At 41.0% G+C, this 21,080-nt stretch overlaps 1 protein-coding gene across 2 annotated transcripts; it reads left to right on the forward strand.

Annotated features, from left to right (window-relative positions):
- Positions 1 to 151: 151 nt before the first annotated feature.
- pigo (phosphatidylinositol glycan anchor biosynthesis, class O) lies at positions 152 to 10,372 on the forward strand. 2 transcript variants are annotated; one of them, XM_063478829.1, is made up of 11 exons: positions 152 to 310; positions 581 to 1,059; positions 2,085 to 2,228; positions 2,464 to 2,587; positions 2,786 to 2,945; positions 4,641 to 4,823; positions 4,972 to 6,568; positions 6,667 to 6,870; positions 7,335 to 7,516; positions 7,727 to 7,797; positions 8,183 to 10,372. In XM_063478829.1, the coding sequence occupies exons 2-11, from the start codon at positions 582 to 584 to the stop codon at positions 8,310 to 8,312; spliced, it is 3,273 nt and encodes a 1,090-aa protein (XP_063334899.1). In that variant the 5' UTR covers positions 152 to 310; position 581; the 3' UTR covers positions 8,313 to 10,372. The 2 variants fall into 2 exon arrangements, with proteins under 2 accessions (XP_063334899.1, XP_063334900.1); XM_063478830.1 differs by lacking the exon at positions 152 to 310 and having other exon boundaries at positions 956 to 1,055.
- The last annotated feature ends 10,708 nt before the right edge of the window (positions 10,373 to 21,080 follow it).

Raw genomic sequence — 21,080 nt, forward strand, 5'->3', positions numbered from 1 at the left:
AGTTTCTCTGCAGAATTTCTGACGTGTTTAGCAATTTTCAGAGACGCGCTAAAGGAGGTCCTTTAAGTCACAGAGCGGGTCAAAGCAAACGTATTCATGGTGTTACACAGAAAAGCGCCCGCCGTGTTCTTTCCACGCTAAGGTTCCTATCTTCCACCAGTCATCTAATCTCATTGTACCGGAGTCCCAATGAAGGTGAGCGTGTTGCTCCGCTCTCTGTTTACCTGAGGCACCTGTGCTCCTGTGTTGTTAATACACACAGTCACCCCCAACGTCCGGCTGGGAGAGGACGAAAACTAGCTGCCACAAGGTCAGTGACAAAAGGCGAAGCGAGCTAGCTTCTGCTAACAGCGTTAACTTAACCGTCATTCATGTTAGCCACCTGTGCGGCTCAACTGCAAAAGAGGTTTTAGTTGGAGCTTAAAATTTCAGTCACCTTACACGTTACCGGAATTATTTTCTTCTATAACAGGTGTAGCTCACAGGCAGCTGTTCCTCTCATTTTTGTGTGTGTTTGTTAACTCTATGTAAACCAAATGTTGCTGTATTTCACCTGACCTGCTGTTACCTGTGCATGTAGGATGAAGGGGCTGCCTGTGCTGTCCCTGCTCCTCTGGATGTGTGCGGTGTTCTTCGTGGGCATCTACCTGTTCGTGGGTGGATTTTTGCTGGTCAGGTTGGAGGTTAACAGAACCAGCACCTGCGGAGACGTGCTCGAGCCCGGAGAGGAGCCGGTGGACTTCTGTCGAGCTCAGCCGCGCTTCCGCAAGGTTGTCCTTCTCATTATCGACGCCCTGAAGATCGACTTCGCCCGGTATGACCCCGACAAGACGGCACCACGACCTTATGAGAATAAGTTACCTGTGCTGGAAGAGACAGTGTCATCCAGGCCTTTACAAAGCCGCCTGTACCCCTTCCGTGCAGACCCACCTACGACCACCATGCAGAGGATCAAGGGGTTCACGACTGGATCTTTGCCGACGTTTGTAGATGTAGGTAACAACTTTGCATCCAGTGCCATCTTGGAGGACAATCTTATTCACCAGTTTGGACAAGTAGGTGAGTTATTACAAGTGTCTGTAAATTATAAAAATATAATACATTCATGTAAAGAGCTTTATGGGAAACATACAGATGAGGACAACGTTATGGGCTGTAGGGATTTTCAGCAAAGCATTTATAAACAATAGCCTCCCAGAAAACAGACCTCTTTATTGAGCCATAGCACAAACCACTGCTGTGCAATGATGGGCTTTAGCTTTGTAATGGTCAAAGCTTGTAAAATCAAGGTAAAACTTAGGGTTATCTATTACATTACACACAATATGACAACTGGGCTGTCACTTGAGAAAGCATCGTGCCAAAAACAAACAAACAAAAAAAATTGTTTAGACTATTTGGTGTCAAAAACTTAAGTGAAATCTGAAGAGAGTCGCAGATTACAGAACAAGCCTTGCAGAGGTAGGAAGTGAATGATTTAAAAGACTCTGGGGAAAAAACTAGTGAGTGATGTGTCTAAAGACCCCAAAACAACTGCCAAGACACCCATGAATGACTTGACCAAGTTAGGAAGCCAGCAAAACTGGGTCTAGGTAATCTCTTTCTCTTCCAACACGACAGCATCCCAAAAGATGCATCGCTCCTGATGAACAACCTGCTCTAGAAGAAGTAAATTAAAATGACTGACCTGCACAAAGACTCTGACTTGAATCTCATTAAAAATCTGTGGAGTGTATTGAAGCCCAAGGTCAATGCCAGAAGACCATAAAATCTGGAGGAGCTCGACAGACTTGTCAAAGAAGAATCAGTTAGGATTGCTCAGAAGACTTGTGAGCTTTGCTGAAAACTACAACAGATGACCACAGGCTGTTATCTGGCAAAAAGGATAAATAATCAACTATTAGCATCAGGAGGCTAATAATTTTGACCCTAATAGTGTTTGGTTTTGTTTCTGTGGGACAAGTAAAATACTATAAGCATCAATGATTCTCTGCTCATCTGTAGACATGCTCTTTTGTGCCTGGCAATACCACAAATCTAGGACTTCTGATTTTGCTCATATAAATCTTTCTGTCTCTCAATAGGCAAACGAGTGGTGTTTATGGGTGACGACACTTGGGAGAGTCTTTTTCCTAAGAAGTTTTACCGCTCTCTACCCTTCCCTTCTTTTAATGTCAAGGATCTGCACACTGTGGATAACGGGATTCTCCAGCACCTCTACAACACTAGTATGTAGTTATTTAATATGCATTTGTTGTGCAATTAAAACCTACATTTAACAAATAGCCTCTGTTGCCAGGAAACTGTGCAAAATCAAAATAATTTTGCACCAACACTTAAGATAAGATGAGATAAGATGACCTTTATTAGTCCCACAGGTCCCACAGTGGGAAACTTGTTTATGCGGTTGATGTATTTGTGTTTCATCTCCTTTCGTTTGTCTCTTGCTGTTGGTTTTAATAGTGGTGGGTGATGACTGGGATGTCCTAGTCGCTCATTTCCTTGGAGTCGATCACTGTGGTCACAGGTTTGGCCCGGATCACCCAGCCATGGCTGACAAACTCACGCAGATGGATGGAGTCATCAGGTCAGGCAGTAGTACAGCTGCTACATGCTTGTTTCGCACCATTATCCAGATGCAGCTGGATCATCAGCTGTTGCCACAGTGCACTTGTAGTGCTGTAGATATGTCATGATACCAGCACTATTGTTGCAATATGTTGGCCCAGATCAAGCAGTTGAGCATTAGAAAGCACAACCTGTGAAAACTCTGCTTTTCCTCTAGGTCTGTGATTGATCGTCTGCAGAATGACACACTCTTGGTGGTGATGGGAGATCACGGAATGACAGATACTGGAGATCATGGTGGAGAAAGTCAGAAAGAGACTGATGCTGCCATCTTCCTCTACAGTCCTTCTCCCATGTTTCATGGACCCCCATCACAGGTGGGTAGAATGCACCTTTTGAAACAGTCACAGCATGACAGTAGGATTAATTCTTATTTAAAACACAACCAATTCTACATCACTTGACTTTGTATAAAATATAAAAAATTAACAGTGGAGACATACTGTCATAATCAAAACAAATCACTACTGTACGTTAACAAAGAAATTGCTAAATGACAGTTTTGGCCAAAGTGTATACAATATCCATCAATTTATTTTGTGCTGCTTTTCTGGGTAGCAAGAGCAGCAATCCAAGCAGAGATGACTAGGCCTCATTCTCTAGCTCTCCTGGTGAGACACAGAGGTGTTCCAGAGCCAGCTCAGACACGCACAATCTTCACCGTGTCCTGGGCCTACCCTGGGGTCTCCTCCCAGTAGGAGTTCCTAAACAAGGAAGCTACCAGGAGGCACCCTAGTTAGATGCCTGAACAGTCTCACTTGGCTCCTTCTGGTGTCAGGGAGTAGACGCTTTATGCTGAGCCCATCCTAAATGACAGAGGTCTTCAACCCTATCTCCAAGACACCCTTTTGAGGAAGCTCATTTCTGCCTCTTATAGTCTTGATGTAATTTTTGTGGTCACTACCCAGGGCTTGTTCCCATAGATGACGGTGGGATCCATGAGTAAATTCAGGGTTCAGCCCCCTGTTTATGACAACAGACTGGCACAGCATCTGCATTGCTGTGGACACTGCACCAATCTGTACAACGTCTGCTCCTCTCTCACCTCCACTTGAGGCACTAGATCATTCCCACTGATATACATAGTATAGTGACCAGTGCTTATATCAGTAATTTAACTATCTAAAAGAGCCGCTGAAAACTGCTGTAAAAGTCAGTTTAATTCAGAGTGAGAGTTGAGCACGGAACAAGAAGTTATGAGAGCACACTCATCATATTGTATCCCAGTAATGGGCAGTCACATGTTTAGTGGTAGAAACGTTTCACTCTTGTTGCTTTTCAGACCAACACCATCAGTTCAGTCCACAAATGAGTTAAAAAGGAAGAACAAAGTCAAGTCAAATGTATAACTAACACAACTGCTTTCAGTTACTTGTGTGTTTGTCTTTATCCTGTCTGCAAAGGCACATTTGCGACATGTCGATCTCTCAGAATCACTGCTGTAATAAAAACATGAAGCATTAAACCACTGATGCATGCCCATTTCTGTTCATGCTTGGCTGTGCAGTTCCCAGAATCCATTAAATTGATGCTGGCAGGTGGTCTCCGCCTTTTTTTCATAGATAAAAGTGGATCTCACACTAGAAAAGAGAGCTCAAGCACCGATTTCCATAATTGCAGCCTAACTGGAGAGCTATATCATATGCCGTGGAAAGTCATTAGATGCAAGAGAGAAATTACACTGCTATTTTAAAAAAAAAAAAAAAAAAAAAAAAAAGGCAGAACTTAGTAGACACTTTTTTTTTTCTTTCCCCCCAAGGCATTTTTGCCACTGCTAGGAAGTATTGCTGTTATCAAGCACAACCCTGATTTAAGAAAGGCTACAAGATAAAATATCACTCACTGAGTTTAACTGACAACCCAGCCTTGGAACAGCTACAATTTATTTTGCTATGTGCTAAAAATATTTACTTCAAAATATCACAGATGATTATAAGGGTCAAAGCACAATTTAGATCATGAGAACACAGAATAATGTAATGTGACACTTCCCCCCCCCGTGTATTTCCCAGAATGAACCAGATGTGGTGCCACAGACTGACCTGGTGCCCACCCTGGCTCTGCTACTAGGAGTTCCTATTCCGTACAGTAATGTCGGGCAGGTTCTCTTGCCTTTATTTCCACCGCATGAGCAGACAGAAGGTGCAGTTGGAGGTCTCAGCCAGCTGGAGGCACTGTGGATCAACACAAAACAGGTATGCTGCTCATCAAAGAACTGTCTAGAACACTTCTCGAGCATCTGTACACAGAAAAAATGTTTTTATATATTCACATATCCTGGAGCCTTTTCAGGAGTTGTTGTTTTTATGGTTTGTGTGTTAAATTTTATCTCTGTTTCTGAAGGTCAACCGTTTCCTGGAGACTTACTCTGGCATGGCCAAAGACATCCCACCAGAGAGCCTCTCTCGGCTGAAGAGTGAATTTGCCCTCTTGTCTTCTGAGTTTCTCAGCGCTGTTAGAGAGGGTCGTTCACCCTCCCCGCAGCTAGCCTCTTCTCTGCAGGCTTACCTCACCTCTGTCAGAGACACCTGCCGAGCCACCTGGGCCCGATTTAACCCACTGAAGATGGCGGCAGGCTTAGCCATCCTGGCATTTGCTTGTCTGATGTGTTTCATCTTGTCTGAACTGTCTCTAGTGCTGATCAGGGAGAACGGTCCATTACTGAAGGCCCCAGTTGTTGTGTCACTGACAGTGGGGGTTAGTGTGGCTGCTGCTCAGCTGCTCATACGGGGCTACATTGAGGTAATGTGGTGCCTTGCAGCTGCTGCTTTCAGCTCTGAACTCCTTTTCCTTTGGCGTTCACGCCAACTGAGCACCTCTACAGTGTCAAAAAACGGAACCAAAGCTCCAAAGCGTGCTAGCTGGCTGACCCTGCGTCACCTCCTTGTCCCCTCTCTCTTGTTTCCACTCCTTCGCTGTGCCTCTCTGCTCTCAGACAGCTATGTGATTGCAGAAGGACGGGTTGTGACATTTTTGGTGTTATCCCTGGCCCTATGCATTCCCATCCATCTCAACTGGGATGGCCTACTTCTGCCCCCAAGCCATGACCTGTTGAAGTCTGCTGGGCTGCTGCCTGCCCCAGCTTTGTCTCCATCAGCTGTGAGGAAGGAAAGCAGCACCCTTCTAGCCTGCTTAGGACTACTGGTTGGCAGCCTCTACCTCTCCCTCTCGTTCCACGGCTGTCGGGAAGAGCAGGGCTCCTGCCAGCCGTCTGCATTTCTTTCCCCTCTTTCCCGGTTGCAGGACAACCAGCTGAAGAACCTCCATTATGTCCTCGCTGTCATTTCCCTTGGCTTGTGGACATATCTGCTAAGATGCTTTCTTTGCCACTATGGTAATCTGAACTCGTCAGGCGGGACGGTGTTTACAGCTCGCTGGATCCTACCGCTGCTGTCTGTGTGCCTGGGGCTCCACTGGGCTGTTAGCGCCACTCCGGAGGACAGCTTCAGGAATCTGGCTGAGCTGATCCACTTGGCACAGCTGGCCCTCCCCAGGGTTGCCTTCTGTCTGCTGGGACTGGGGCTTTTCCTGATCTGGCTAGACCCCCTCACTGTGTTCGTGAAGACTAGGACTCAGGCTTCAGCCAAAAGTTTGACTCTACCCACACCCCGTTATCGAGCAAGCATTGGCATCAGCCCCCAAGCTGAGCTGCACCACCTTATCCCACAGATCTATCAGCGCATGCGTCGTTCCCTAGATGATGGCGACCTGAGCGGGGCCAGCGAAGTGGACAACAGGCCTGCTGTGGAGGCCTACGGACTTGGAACAGTCTATTCTGCTCCTTTGCTGTTGTTTAGTGGGTTGCTGGGAATTGGTCTGCTGCTGTTGCACCCAGAGGGCATGGCTCTGTCTTTCCTCCTGCTGCTACTAGAAATGGGAGCTCTGTTGCACATTCACGCCTCGTCTACTACGCTTAGTGGCCTGCATGGAAAGTATTCTGGTAAGATGTTTGCATCGCATGTTTTAATTTATTTATTTTTAAGCCTATCATGTTCCAGGTCTTAATCAGCTCACTGACTTCTTATTCTCCCCCCTCAGGTGGGTTTAATGTGCCTTGGACCCCAGTAGTGCTCTGGTCCCTGGCTGCCACGCAGTTCTTCCACGCTACAGGTCATTTACCCACCTTCCCCTCTATCCAGTGGGGTGCTGCCTTTGTGGGATTTCCTGAAGGACACACAGGGACCATACTCCCTGCCTCACTGGTTACCCTTAATACTTTTGCTTCACACATTCTTTTTGCAGGTAGGTACCAGAGAAGCAAAAATAAATGTTATTGTTTAAAGAAAAGGAAAGAAGTCATTATCCATTAGGCAAAGAAGGTTATTCTGTGAAACTAATGGGATTCGACTGGAATAAAATAGTACAATATCAACAATTAATTTCATTATATTGTGAAAAACAGGAAAAGAATCATCATTTTACCTGTTTAAACCTTAACAGTATAATCGAAAATATATAAAATATCAGTGAACCCGTATGACACTTTCAGTCCTTTTTATTTAGTCATATTTGTAGTTTGTTACACATCTCAGTTTTAAATGATAAACAAAAACTTAAAAGTTATGTGATAGAATGATAAAAAAAATTCTAAAAAGCAGTTAAGTTAAATAAAGCAGCTTTGTGAAACCGTCTCTTCAGTGCTTAAAATGAATTGTGAGCTTGTGACGCGATGATTTGTTGTTGTTGTTATTTCTCTTTGTCTTCAGTGAGTTGTCCATTGCTACTGTTTTGGCCCCTGGTTTGCGAGGTGCGTGGGAGCAGAGGACGAGCCTGTGGGGACGACGGAGAGGATGCTGTGATGGAGATGAGGCTGAGAGAAAACCCTCAGCTGTTCAGCTCTGCTCTTCTGCAACTCTCAACACGCTACCTCCTTATTCACGGAGCACAGGTATGTCCACAGACCTAGAATTTTTTTTTCTCACATCCATTTAAGGCATATGTGAGCTGGGAAAGTCTTTCCTCAGTAGCATGTTTGATTTCTGTTGCATTTCTTTCTTGTCTTTTTTTTTTTTTTTTTTTTTAATATTTAGTTCAGTTACACTTATGGATGAGTAGCAGTATCACATCACACCACTCAGTCTGTCTGCTCACTTCACAGGTCTTTGCCTCAGTCTGTGCAGCTGCTATACTCAGGAGACACCTAATGGTGTGGAAGGTTTTCGCACCCAAGTAAGTGCCTGAATGGATTTTCCAGCTCATACAAACTCACTGACAGTAAAGGCTTTTTGAGGATATGGATACAGGATCACCGCTGATTCTGAACTTTCAGTGAACACACAGTGTTAAATGCCGGTCCATTTTTCTACTGTGATATCCATACATTTACATCTAGGTTTTGAATGTGGTGTCCTTTTTTTTTTTTTTTTATAATAAGTTGGTGGCTTGAAAATATTAAAAGGATAGAGGTAATTTAAATAAACTTGGTAGATCTTGGGGAAAAAAGTAATAGTCTTGGTTCTTTTTATCCTATGATCTATTTAATGTCCGAAGGAGTTGCTGGAGCTTAATTTGGACTTGTTTAAACCTTTGTGTCTCTTCTGTTTTGTCCTTTCAGGTTAATGTTTGAGGCCTCAGGGTTCCTGGTGAGCAGCGTGTTCCTGTTGATTGGGGTCACATTAGTGCTGAGAGTAGATGTGGCTGTGGGCCAGTGGTTTAAAAGACTCATCCCAGATGTGTCCAGGTAGCGAAGGCACTGCTGCTGCAGCTGCTGCCTACCGGCACCCACCAGAGCTCACTGTGCCCCAGAGGAAATGGACGTGGTGGTCACTAAACAGGATTTGTTTTTTCTTTTTCTTTTTTTTTAGAAAAAATGTTGCCAATAGTGATAAGGAAACCCCACTAACATGTCATCTGGCATGTCATACTGTGATTCTTGAGGGCTATGTTGTACATCACTGACCCTGAGGAACTTTCGTATATCGAATCTCAGATTGACTAAATGTAGAGCATTGGGACCTTTTTATATAGCAGTTTGATTGAACAACCCCAGGAATGGGATGAAGAACTGATAAAGGACTTTGAGACCCCCCTGTTGATTCTGTTCATCTGGGTGTAGCGTTTTTAGTGGGAGAAATGTTTCATCACTCAACCAAGTGACTTTTTCGGTGTGAGCTGACTGCAGGTTTCCCAACCTCATAAACAGTACGTTTGCACAATGACTGAAACTAGCCCGCCGAATGAACAATGAACTCTGAGGTCAGTTCCTTGATCATTAATATGCAAATTGTCATGACCATTGATCAACAACCACTGATCACTGAGTACCATTCACAGAGAGTTGGGAAATGGCTCCAATCACAGCATTGTAAGATGGTGAAAGATGTACCCTTAGGCCTCCTCCTCAATTCAGAGATGGTCTTTCCCTTTTCAGTGGGCTAGTTTCAGTCATTGTGCAAATGTACTATTTAGGGTTGGGGAATCCTGCAGTCAGCTGAGACTAAAGAAGTCACTTGGATGATTGGCAAAACGTTTCTCCCACTGAAGACGCTAAGTCCAGATGAACAGAATCAAGATTTTGGGATATACTTTTGGGATGCATCGAGACTTTGAGGCCCCTTTAAATTATCATTTGGATAGAAAGATAACATCTGTTAGGTGTTTTTGAATGTTTCTTGTAAACCTTCCTAACGTATGGATAAAACCTTCAAGAACATTTGAAATCAGTCTTGCAAGTGGTTCATAAGTGTTTGAAAAACAACACCATATCCATAGAGTTTACACACTCTAATTGCCTGGCCAGCTGGTTTAAAAAACATTTAAATACATCTGGCCCTTTTAATATGCATTTCTTTTTTTCCCCCCCCCTTTAAAAAATAATTGCAGCTGCCATACGTTTATATGCAATGTAGCAGCTGAATTGACAGTCTACTATGATGGGAAAACACCTGTGAAATGAAGAATTTTCTACTTGGTAAAGTGACATTTAAATTTACTCCCTTTTTTTCTGCATTCTTGGGTAGGTGACGGTTCAGCTTGTCTCCTTTCTTTGTGGGCTTTAATATGTGGCTTTTCACATACAGTGAGACCACAAAAGCAAAACTGCCCATCAGTGTTTGGAGCTACTTTGTGATCACTCTGGAAGCAGGTTCTCTCTTTTTCTTTAAGTGCATTACAGCAGGTTGGTAATGTAAAATAACTGTTCTCATGTTTATATGTATGTATTGTTTTATTCTATGCCATGAATTAACCAGTGTTTCTGGTTACTGCCAATTTGTATACAGTTCTGGCTTCTTAATTAGTCAAAGTCTTTATTTTTTGTAAGGTTTTGATTCTTTACTGTAATGAATAATTATAATTGTTTTGTTTTGTTTTTTTTCCTTTTTCTTTTTTAAATCACTGGCATTTTTTCTAATCTCAAGTCAGTGTTGTTTTTAATTAGACCTCACACACTTTTACCCACAAATAGGTGCCTGGCTTTAATGAATGCCTTTTTTGTGTGTATGATGTCATTCAAACCAAGACCTCCTGGGACAACAAATGTGTTTTTTCTCTTCTTTTTCTGTACATGTTGGAGTCAGTATCCAGTATAGGATCCATTACTGTACTGCAGCTGTAGTCAGCCAACTAATGGTATTGAAGGAATGTCAAGCTGCATGACAATACTACTGAATCCCTCATGCTGCTGCTGTATGGAAGTGATGAGCCCAAGTAATGGTTTGGTTTGGTTGTATGATGGGGCACATCTGTATCTGTTTTTAAACTTTAATATATAAATAACTGGTTAATTAAAATGATTTTACATTCTGTAAAAATTCTAATAAAATTTTTCTACTTGACATCTTAGTCTGAATATAATTTGGACTTAAAATTATTAGAAGCATCCAGATTTGTCTGTTTATTCCCTGTTGTGATTTGTGATGCTTCATCTATGTTTCATCTTTGAGATTATTTATAGTAGAATTGGAAACTATTTATGCGGTCCATATAAGTAGGATTTAATGACTTGTTTATTGAACCAAGGACTTGATGGAGGAGAAAGTTGCTGCCATATTTCAATGCCCATCAGTTAAGGTACTTCATTATTAACTGGGGCTTTCTGCATATTCTAGTGCCCATAACTCTTGACTTGTTGAAATTCTCCCTTGTCCATTTTTTCCCAAATCCTCTTTCATGAAATTATAAATATATACACACACACACACACACACACACACACACACACACACACACACACACACACACACACACACAAATGTTTAAGTGCAACCTTAAATCAATGAAAATGTGTATGTGTGTGTTTATATATATTTCATGATGATGTTTCACAACGTTGGGTTTTCCTTTTCTCTTTGTTTTCCACTAGACAGTTTAACACAAAGTGCACCTCAAAGGAAATCAGCCAGTTAAAATTGAACTGCATGAGTGACCAAAGAGTTACTATCATCAAAAAGAACCTCAGGAGCAGATTATGTGTACAGCTAATTAAAAAGCACCTTCTCAAAGTTAGAAAAAAAAACAATCAAAACCCCTCTCTAAGATTATTTCCAAGTCATTGTTGTGAATCTACAGCTTTTCTACTAAAGATATATCATTCTTATTTTGTGCTATGTTGCCATGAAAAGCTCACTTACTTCACCTGAAAAACTTTATATTTACTTTTCAAATTATCAATGAACTAACGATTTATTAACTATGGCCCATGGGAAGGCACAGTTGTATTTGAGTTTATAAGTATAACACCAAATACATATACTTCTTGTGTGAGGGCACAATGTAATGGCTGTGCTGACTGTGTGTTGGATTGGACCCCCTCCTTGTGGTGAACACATCTGCCATTACTGAGAAAATAACAAGTTCAAATAGGCTAGTTACAACATAGCTAGAAATGTGAATAACATCATGTGTTCAACAGAAAAGGCAGATAAAATCCAACTAGAAACAATACCATTATCTCCAACACAGCCAAGTAGAACAGCTGCAGCTGCGCTCACAGAAAATAGGAGTTTTCTGTGGTAGTTTGATTTTTTCTTTGAAAGGAGGAGGCTGGCGACTTGTCTGGGGAATACCCTGTCTCATGGCCCTGTGGTAGCTGGAATAGGCTCCAGCATGCTCCAGGAACCCTTAACTTGATAAGCAGAAGGCGATGGATGAATGGTGGAAGGAAAATATGCTGTGTAGGAACAAACAAGTAGTCCACAGAAATAGGGTAAAGGGTAACATGTTGTCTGCATAGATTCAATTCATCAGCAGGGTAATTCATCTATGAGTCCACTTGAGTGGAGGTTTGGTGTAGCGTTAACCAGCCAATTCTAAGACAAGTAATTTGAGACTTAACTCTGTTTATGAGCTACTGGATGGCTCAAGCCACAAATACAACCAACATAATAGCGTGCCATCTTCAAGTAAAACCCCAAATAGAGATTCTGAGTAGAAGACTGAATATCAACCTCTTTTGGCCAAATAAAGCAAAATTTGGAATTGCAATACTGTGTACCATGTTACCAAGGAAATGCAGGAGTATTTAATTATTAGTGAGTTTAAATACTCATAAAACTATGTTAACAGTGGTGCTAATAATATGGCCTTATTTCCTGCAACAAGATGAAGAGGATGAGAAGATGAAGTGTAACATTTGGAGTCATTTTTCTCATCATTTTGTTGATGCTGACTGATTGCCTGAAAAATGCACTGTCCAACATAAGCCCTCTGTTCACGATTCACTGTTTGTTATTTTGTGTAGAAACAATGAGCCGCCCTCTAAAAATGGACAATATATCAATAGCTGGTCATAAACATAAAACAACGTGAAAAACACTTTATTGTAAAATCCATCATGGCACTGCTATAGATGTTGAAGCTCATTATTATGGTTTTGAACGGGGGAAAACTGTTATGGCCACACAGCTGCTGAACATATTACCAAGCTTTCATTCTAAGCATCGTTACTGCTTTAATCATCCGTATCTGTTCTTTGGACAACAATAGTCACATTTCAGCTGGCATCAAATATTAAAGTCTGACCAAGTCGCATTATGAGGATGAAAAGAAAATCTTCTAGCTGGCCTCTGATGTTTGTGCTTCCGAGTTCACAAGGAAGGGCTTGAGCTTTTCCGCGGGGGACCAGACATAAAATTGTTTTGATGATATTCATCATCACTTTCAGAAGCTGCTTTAATGAGGATGAAAAGGGTGCAGAGTTTCTGAAGTTGCTGAATGTAATGGAGGACCATTATGCCACTTAGGGTTCACTTGTTAGATCTGTAGAGGTACATTTTGAGGAAACATACTTGGCTTTTGAAAAATGCCAAGAAAATTAGCAGGTGAAAAAAATAAAAAGATATTTATAGAGCATGGATTTTATGTGTTGAATGATGTTTTTATCAAATTTAGGTTTAAATGCAAAGACTTGAGGATTCAGCATCATCAGCCGTAGTAACCCAGGCTTAGATGAAGATATGTGGAGTGAAGCTGTCTTTGTTTCTGCTGCTGCAGGCTTAGATGGAAACTCATCAACAGAAGGAAATGGGAGATGGGAGAGAACATTACGGTGTATGTCACCTCTGGGAGGAAATAAGCTTCCTGAACTGTCAGTGAACCACCAGTTACAACCCACAACTGAGGACTCTGCTGTTTGCTTGATTGATGCCGTGACGAAGGAGAAGGGACGCCTGAACAGAGACAGATTAGCAGAGTCAAAGACAGCACAGTGAATGTGCATCAGCACGAGCAAAACAAACTCAAACACAGGAAAGAGCGCCCATGCATCTTCTAGAAAAGGAAAGGAGATTCAGTTATTTTTTGAAAACTATGATGGTAAAGGGACTGGTTCTCACAAGGCAATTTTCTACTTTGCTTGAGCACTCAAAATGCTTTATGCTACAAGTCACATTCACCCATTCACACCCACAATCATACCAGCACTTTTTTTCTCTATCAAACATTCACACCTTCACGCTCCAATGAACGCATCCGGAGCAAATGGAGTTCGGCATCTTGTTCAGCATACTTTGGTCAAACCACCTACCTTCCCGATTACTAGACGACCTGCTCTGCCTCCCCAACCGCAGCCGCCCCAGTGATGATGTGATATGTGTCATTTGTGATTGTGAAACTGATCCAGCCAAAGCACAGCAAGAGGCTGTCATGTCCTTCCAAAGTTAGAGAGGCTGTTCTTGTGAAGTAGGATTGTCCTGTGTACGGGAAGGTCACTGGTCACCTCCTGTCAGGCCGCACTGTTGGAGTCTCTGAAGAATCAGAAGAACATTTAACTAACGCTGACACATAGACAGCTAGAACTAAAACTCGAGTCGAGCCTGTGGATGGTTATCCTCTGTGCAGAGCTCAGCTATGGTGAGAAAAACAATGCCTGTAGTCATAAAATTGAGCTCTCATAAATTTAACTAACTGCACAGTCTCTATATTTCTGATAGTATAATTTTTAAGACTCATAAAATTGTCCAGTGTTATAAACCACAGCAGAATTTTCATGGTTTTTAATCAATGTTAAGGAATCCCTTTCTGCATCTGTGTGCTGGTGTTTCCAGATGGACTCCTGCCTGCTGACTCCTTTCTGATAAGTCTTTTTCAACATATGCTACATGTACAGGATGTCATACTCAGTGCAGGCAGCACCCACACAGAATGAATAACAAACTCTGGACATATTCCAGTTGAGAGTTAATAACCTTGACATAAACTAAATTGGAACCTGACATTCAGAATGAGTGAGTTTTACGCTTGAAGCAATATATAGCAGTGGGCCAGGGCTTGGTCAATTAGATGACTTACATCAACTCTTCACACAACAAAGGGATACTCAGATGAATTGTAAGTTAGGATACGTTTGAAACATGACTGCACTTCTGTTGGCTTCAGATCTGCAGTATCTTTCTTAATTTCTTTACTAAATGGTATATTATGAACTAGCGAAAACTGGTTTTTGAATGCTCCAAACAGACTTTTTGGAAACAGAGAGCATTATACCCTGTGAAATCTGCTAACCTTGTAATCAAATGCCTAAAAAAAAAAAGCATGTTGGGATAGTTTGGCTTTGTAGGCTACCAAAAACAACTTTGTGGGAGTAAATATGCTGTTTACACTGTATGCCTCACTTTGAAGAGACATTATCCAGAGCTGCCTTAGGTCACATTTATTTTTGTAGCCTGACATCCCACACGGTGCAGTTGTTCAAAAAGCTTTTAAACAAAAAAATCATCCTAAGCACGAAAAAACACACATGCCCAGGGTTAGCTGAGCTAAGTTCAGGATAAAGAAGGTAAAATTTAAGGTCTTTATAGTTCTCTCAGGGGTCTGTGGAGACCCAAAACAGAGGTTAAAGCAGAGTGAATGGGTGACATTTGCAAGGTAAAAGTGAAGAATGAATGCTAACCATAATATTCAATCTCCTGTTTAATTTTCTGTTGGTTTGTTTGTTTTTTTTTGCCATGATAAGATGACACTGAATTCACGAGTTAGCTACTTAGGTAACCACAGACTTCATTATCTATTATGTGTCATAAAATTTAAAAGGAGTTAATTTTATCAAAGTTCACCATCTGTCTGTTTTCACAAATGGAGATTTTCTGTTAAATTAACTGCAAATATGTTTATTTCAAAATTTTGCATTTCCACTTGGGTGGGACTTCTATGAGCATTACCTCATATTTCGGGCCTCAAGTGGCCATTTGAGATACTTCAGTCCATATCAGTGTTGTGCCACAGATTTTTCTACTGCTTCCAAGTGGCCAAAACTCAATTAATACCCTGTTTTAATTTTTTTTTTTTTACTAATGCTATGCTATTACTTTATATGAGAGAAAGTACCCTGTAATTCAGAGCCAAACCACGGCAGGAGTTAAAATGCTAATGCGGGGTGAATTTGATGTTACAGATGGTTAACACAGATGGGCAGACAGACTATAATACCCATGCTTTTGATTGCCTGCTTGACACCAAAGGCACACAGGGCCTTTGACTGCAGCTTGAAAATAAACAGTTGGAGGCTCTTCCTGGCGTTTGAGCATCAAGGGAAAACTGCAAGTGATAGAAGCTGCCACAGAGAGCTAATGTGAGAGTGAATTCTGTGTACATATCTGACAAGTTCCTACCCCTTTAGTCAATCATTTTGCTTTGTTTTTTTCTCCACCTTGTTTTCTTTTTTTTTTTTTTTTTTTTTAAATTATAGTGCACTTGTGTATTTTTGTAGTAATGATAGCAGTGTGCTCCGCATTGTTATGTATTGTGCACAGCATTGAATCTCTCTATAAATTGATTGTCTCAGGGGGATGATGTCATCTTGGATAAAATACAAATACACTTACTATACAAAGGGTTTAAGACTGGCCGAGTGGTTATGTCTCCGTCCACGCTTGTGGGCGTCTGAAGTGAGAAAGAGAGGTATTGGCTGCGATAAGATAGCAATCTCATCCAACCTTTTTTAGGTGTAAATATGAAAGAGGATTTCACTGCTGCTTTTAAAAGCTGGTAAAGATTCATGTTGTCGTGGGAGACAGCAGCTTGTCTCTTGTCTATGCACTCTGCCAATGATGCTGTGAAGAAGAAGAAAGACCAGATAGATCAGACGCTGCCATTACAGTGACCTAGTGATTATCTGTGGATCCCCTTGAGGACAAAAGGTAACAGGGTGGATATTGTACCCAAGACCTCACTGCACATACTGAGCTTACTACATCAAGTACATCTAAAGGGAGGGATCTTGAGTATAAAAAACAAACTTAACTCCTACAAGTTTTAAAAGTGAATTGTTTTATAAAACTGGGGATTAGGATTAATCCAGACCATATGTAGCATACTCGCCTCTCCTATTGCCCACTCTTTGTGGTATTGGAGCTGACCAAATTTAATTTCAAGCTTGATTTGCTCATGACAAATGTAATATTTCAAGGGCCATGTATTTCAAAGTAGTCAAATAGATTCAATTTCCTTTGAACAACCATGCTTTCGGGTTGAACAGCCCTCCTTATCAGAGTTTGACACAAATGATTCAGAAAACTCTCAGGATATTCCGTACTTCTCTATAGAAAGTGCTACTGTGTTGCTAGCTTGTTTCCGTCGGGGCTTATAGAAATGCTTTGAGATTGCTAGATTTACTGCTAGAAAACTGGCTGCTTGTTAATGGAGATAAAATATCAGCATATTAAGGGAGTAAATAAGGCAGTAACAATTTTGAAAAAAGACAATAATGCATTTTCTGCAAAGTATTTAGAAATATTTAGTGAATCTAAATTGCCCATAGGTGTGAATGTGAGTGTGAATGGTTGTCTTTCTCTCTGTGTCAGTCCTGCGTCAGGCTGGTGACCTGTCCAGGGTGTACCGTGCTTCTCGTCCTATGTTAGCTGGGATAGGCTCTAGCCCCCTCGCGACCCTGATAAGGCTAAGTGGAAGAGAATGTGTGGATGGATGGATATTTAGAAATATCAGAGTACAAATGGGGTTAAATTAATGGGTGCTTTCAACAGTTTTCATTTTTATCAGTCTGCTGTTCACCACAGTTCAGTTTTAAAAATCTTTGGCATGGCTCAGCAGGTAAAGGGAAGGCTTATGTGGTCAAAAAAACCAACCAAACAAACAAACAAAAAAAAACAAAACATGGAAGATGTCAGCAAAAGGGCAGTCAGCCAGAACAGGCAACGTAGTTCAAAAGCAGACAGAAACTTAAAAGGGCAAGCAAAGGACAAAAACAAGTTGCAGGGAAACAAGTCAACAAGAATGCTGCAGTATAGCTGAGGCAGCACAACAGACAAAGAGTTGCGGCTATAGGGCATATGCAAAATAACAGGGAGCTGATTAATGAGTTGGGGACTTGTGCTCAGGTGGAAACTAGGTGATGGGAACAAGGAGGAAATGGCAGATTCTGAAATAGTATTTTTTTTCAAAGAAAATGATATATATATATTTTTTTACAAGCATAACTGTAAAGCTCAGTTTCAGGGCTTTAGTTTTTGTGCACTTTGGCAGAATTGATCTATTCTTTATGCTGAATTTCCTGCTATTACCAATCTAATTGACTGTTGTAAAAGAGGTTTATAAGAGACAGTGCACTTTACTCAGAAAAACTCATCTTCTTTGAATTTTGAAAATGATTCTGTATATGGTGCCCTCAAATATCCCCATTTTATTCTACCAAGTGTCACTTGTACAGTACCGTATACAATTTTCCTGCATCCAGTTTCCTTTGTTCAGTCACAATTTGCTATTTTACCTGGAAAAAAACAGTACTTTGTCACTTCAGACTCGACTTAATGACATTAATTTTTGAATCATGCTAACTGAATCACTCAGCAATCTGTGCATAGCATGAAAATAAGTCAAATAGGGGATTTGGAGAAACTGATATAGTGTTACAATCCGGTAAATTTGCAAGACTTTGCTTTCATAGGATGATATCTACGGTTGCTTGAAAGGGATTCGATTAGATTACTCAGTTTAAGTCAGACTGAAGTAGGCTTATTGACCGAATGAATGGACTACATTACAGCCCTAATCATCTTGGATGTATTGTTAGTAGCTTTAGTTTTACCAGACCAGTGAGTGGGCAGATAAGACTGAGTGTCTGTATTATATAATGTAGGGATGAGAGGAGGAACCTATAAAATGCACCCTCTAACTGTTACATTTTATACAGAGTACTTTCACTGTCTGTTATGATTCTGATGGGTTTCATGGCAAAACAATCTGAACTGATTCATGGGCGTACTTTTGAGTTAAGTATGAGAACGAACAGAGAAGAATAAAATACTTTTTGATGCGCAGCCAGAAATGTTAAACCTTTTATTAGATTTAGCTTGACCTGTTTGAATCTTCTGAACACAGAGTGTGTTTTTAATATGTGCCGATCATGACAGAAGAAATTGGGCACACAGAAACCAGCATTATCTGCAGTTATACTGCTACACTGTTACACAAAGTTGATTTTGGAATGGATAAAGCAGGCTAACACTGAACTTCTGGAATGATCTTCCCAAATCCCTGACCACAGACGTATCGAACATTTCTGGACTAGGCTTAAAAGCTTGGTTCATATCAGGAAAACAACCAGTTTAAATGATCTCTACCACTTCTGCCAAGAAGACGGTTAAAACATCGAGGCAGCATTATACCAAAAGCCTGTCGATGGCTACCAGAAATAAAATAGTTGAGGTCCAAATAGCTAAGGTACATTTAACCAATTATGGGAGGATGTATGTATATATTGGAGCATGTGTGTATACATTTGACCCTGTGTTGGTTAGAGAAAATCCACAACAACTTCAAACCACCCAGTTGTGCACCCAGTTCTTGTGTTTTTAAAATAATTAAAGATGTGTACTGTACAATCATTCCACCCTGGAAAAAAAAGCTCAAAGAACTCATTAAAAGCACAAAATTACCATGACAGTTGTCCCATGATGAGTATATTTAACCTTCTCACAACTCTAACTCTGCGTCTGAACTGTGTGGGCGTGCATGCCTTGTGTCAGGATGGCACTGAGTCCAAATTGCACGGGGCTAATTGGACCCCTATGCAGTTATAGTTGTATGATTGAATTCTTAAATCCACATCTCAAAATGTCTTTAATTTCTCTGAGTTCTTGGAAGTCTATAAAATGAATCTCACCTTGTCATTACAAGTATCCCTGGTGCTTTCATCTTGAAGTGCATTATCCCACACTGCAATAACATGCACGCGCGCACACACACACACACACACACACACACACACACACACACACACACACACACACACACACAAATATGAATTGCAAATGAAAGCAATTACACAGCAAAACTCTTAGGTTATTTGGGGTGCTACTTTTCCCCAGCTGCCAGGTAATCTGACAAATTAGTCTCAGCTGCTCCTTCTTCATCTCTAGGGGAATATTTTTTTTTTCTCTCTCTCTCTGCGGCTGCTGAGATTTTAGGCTTTCTAGAGCGAGGACTCACACACAGACACGCAAAGCACGCTGCAGATGGCTGTCCATTACCTGGAGCAAGTGAAGCAGTGTAAGAGACCCCTGATTTCAGACCAAATAAAACAATTCATTGATTTACATATGGAAAAGAAAATGGACCCTAGGAGCATTAACAGCACGAAGTTTAATCTCGGGCGGCACGGTCAAGATACATACTTATGTAGGTGGTGGCGGGGGTGTTTTTCCACCTTATTAAAACATGAGCGTTGTTTGAATCTAACACTTGCCTAGAGCTGTACAACAATCTTTGATGCTTATCCAAGGAAAATCTTCCTCCCCTCACATGTTTTGAAGGTGGCAGCAGTAACAGATGAAGTGGTTTAATGAGGTTTCTGAGAGTGAATTCCCCTGAAGGGATTAAAAAATGTTTGGGGCCCATTTCTCTCCCACCTGGAGCATTGGGTTATGATGAGAGGCTGAACTAATGACAGTCATTACTTTCAGACATAACACTATCTATGTGTACGGATGCAGCTGCTGTGAATACGTGTAGCTAAATATTCTACTTGCATGCCAGCATACTTTACTTAGTTTTAGTGCAAATTTGCTAAAATACCATATCCCATATTCATCATGGTTTTCTAAATGAACTGAACAAATGTCAATTGAATTTTTTGAGTTAGTGATCGGACAAAAAAAAATGGACTAAATAACTAAAGAAAAGCTGTTGAGCCATAAAAAACAAATAGAAACAATCATCTAAAGCCTTATTTGCTCAGGACTACTAGTGTTTTCAGTAGATGTGATATGTGCATGGGATTTATTTAATACTTTCACCACTCCTGCATCTGTGTTTCCTGCAGCACATTTGCACGCCATAAGCAGACTGAAGATATGGTGACAAATTTGAGCCTGTTACTGTCATGCATGACATCCATCTCCTCAACTTTTAAGATTTTATTCTTCTGTTGGATTTAAGCTTGGGCTTTCTGTAAACTGGGTCTCCATGCTCCATGTGCTTGCTAATTTTTGAACACTGAATGCTGTCTAAAATTTATGTATTTACTTAAAATTTCCAACACAGCTGGAAGGCAAGAGAAAAGTGTATAAAACCATGAAGTCCATGAACCATGAAGTCACTGAAATTCAGAATCATGTAGCTAGACTAAGGCTATCACAGGATCTGGGTGTTTGGTGAGACCGCTGAAGTAATTTACAAATTACTGGAGGTCTCCATGTGACACGAGTCCTATGTGAACACGGCTATGCTTGGAGCATGTCATTTCTGAAATGATATTATTGAGCTTATTCATTCGTGTCTGGTAAAAAATAATGTTGTGTATGTGACATTCTAGGGTTCAGCAAGATTTTTTTTTTTTGCTCTTAATATGTGAGATCTCTCTGCCTTGCATGGCTAATCAACACGTTTGCATATTTACAACCTGGAGCAGTGAGCTCTAGACCTTCCAGCTGCATTGACAGCTGTGAGGCATATGCTTCTGTGGATGCAGAGGAAGCCAGAAGGTGCAGTGACACGTCAGTATATGTATATGTAAATCCACTTTTTAGAGGTAATGACACAGCCCGCTTTAGCATCTTTAG

Source organism: Pelmatolapia mariae, linkage group LG7 (assembly GCF_036321145.2).
Source record: "Pelmatolapia mariae isolate MD_Pm_ZW linkage group LG7, Pm_UMD_F_2, whole genome shotgun sequence".
In the NCBI taxonomy this organism is placed as follows: Eukaryota; Metazoa; Chordata; class Actinopteri; order Cichliformes; family Cichlidae; genus Pelmatolapia; species Pelmatolapia mariae.

Coding starts and splice junctions, on each gene's coding strand:
- pigo (XM_063478829.1), top strand. CDS start 582: ATGAAGGGGCTGCCTGTGCTGTCCCTGCTCCTCTGGATGTGTGCGGTG. Junction 4,824..4,971: donor TGTGGATCAACACAAAACAG/GTATGCTGCTCA, acceptor CTGTTTCTGAAG/GTCAACCGTTTCCTGGAGAC. Junction 7,517..7,726: donor TCCTTATTCACGGAGCACAG/GTATGTCCACAG, acceptor CTCACTTCACAG/GTCTTTGCCTCAGTCTGTGC.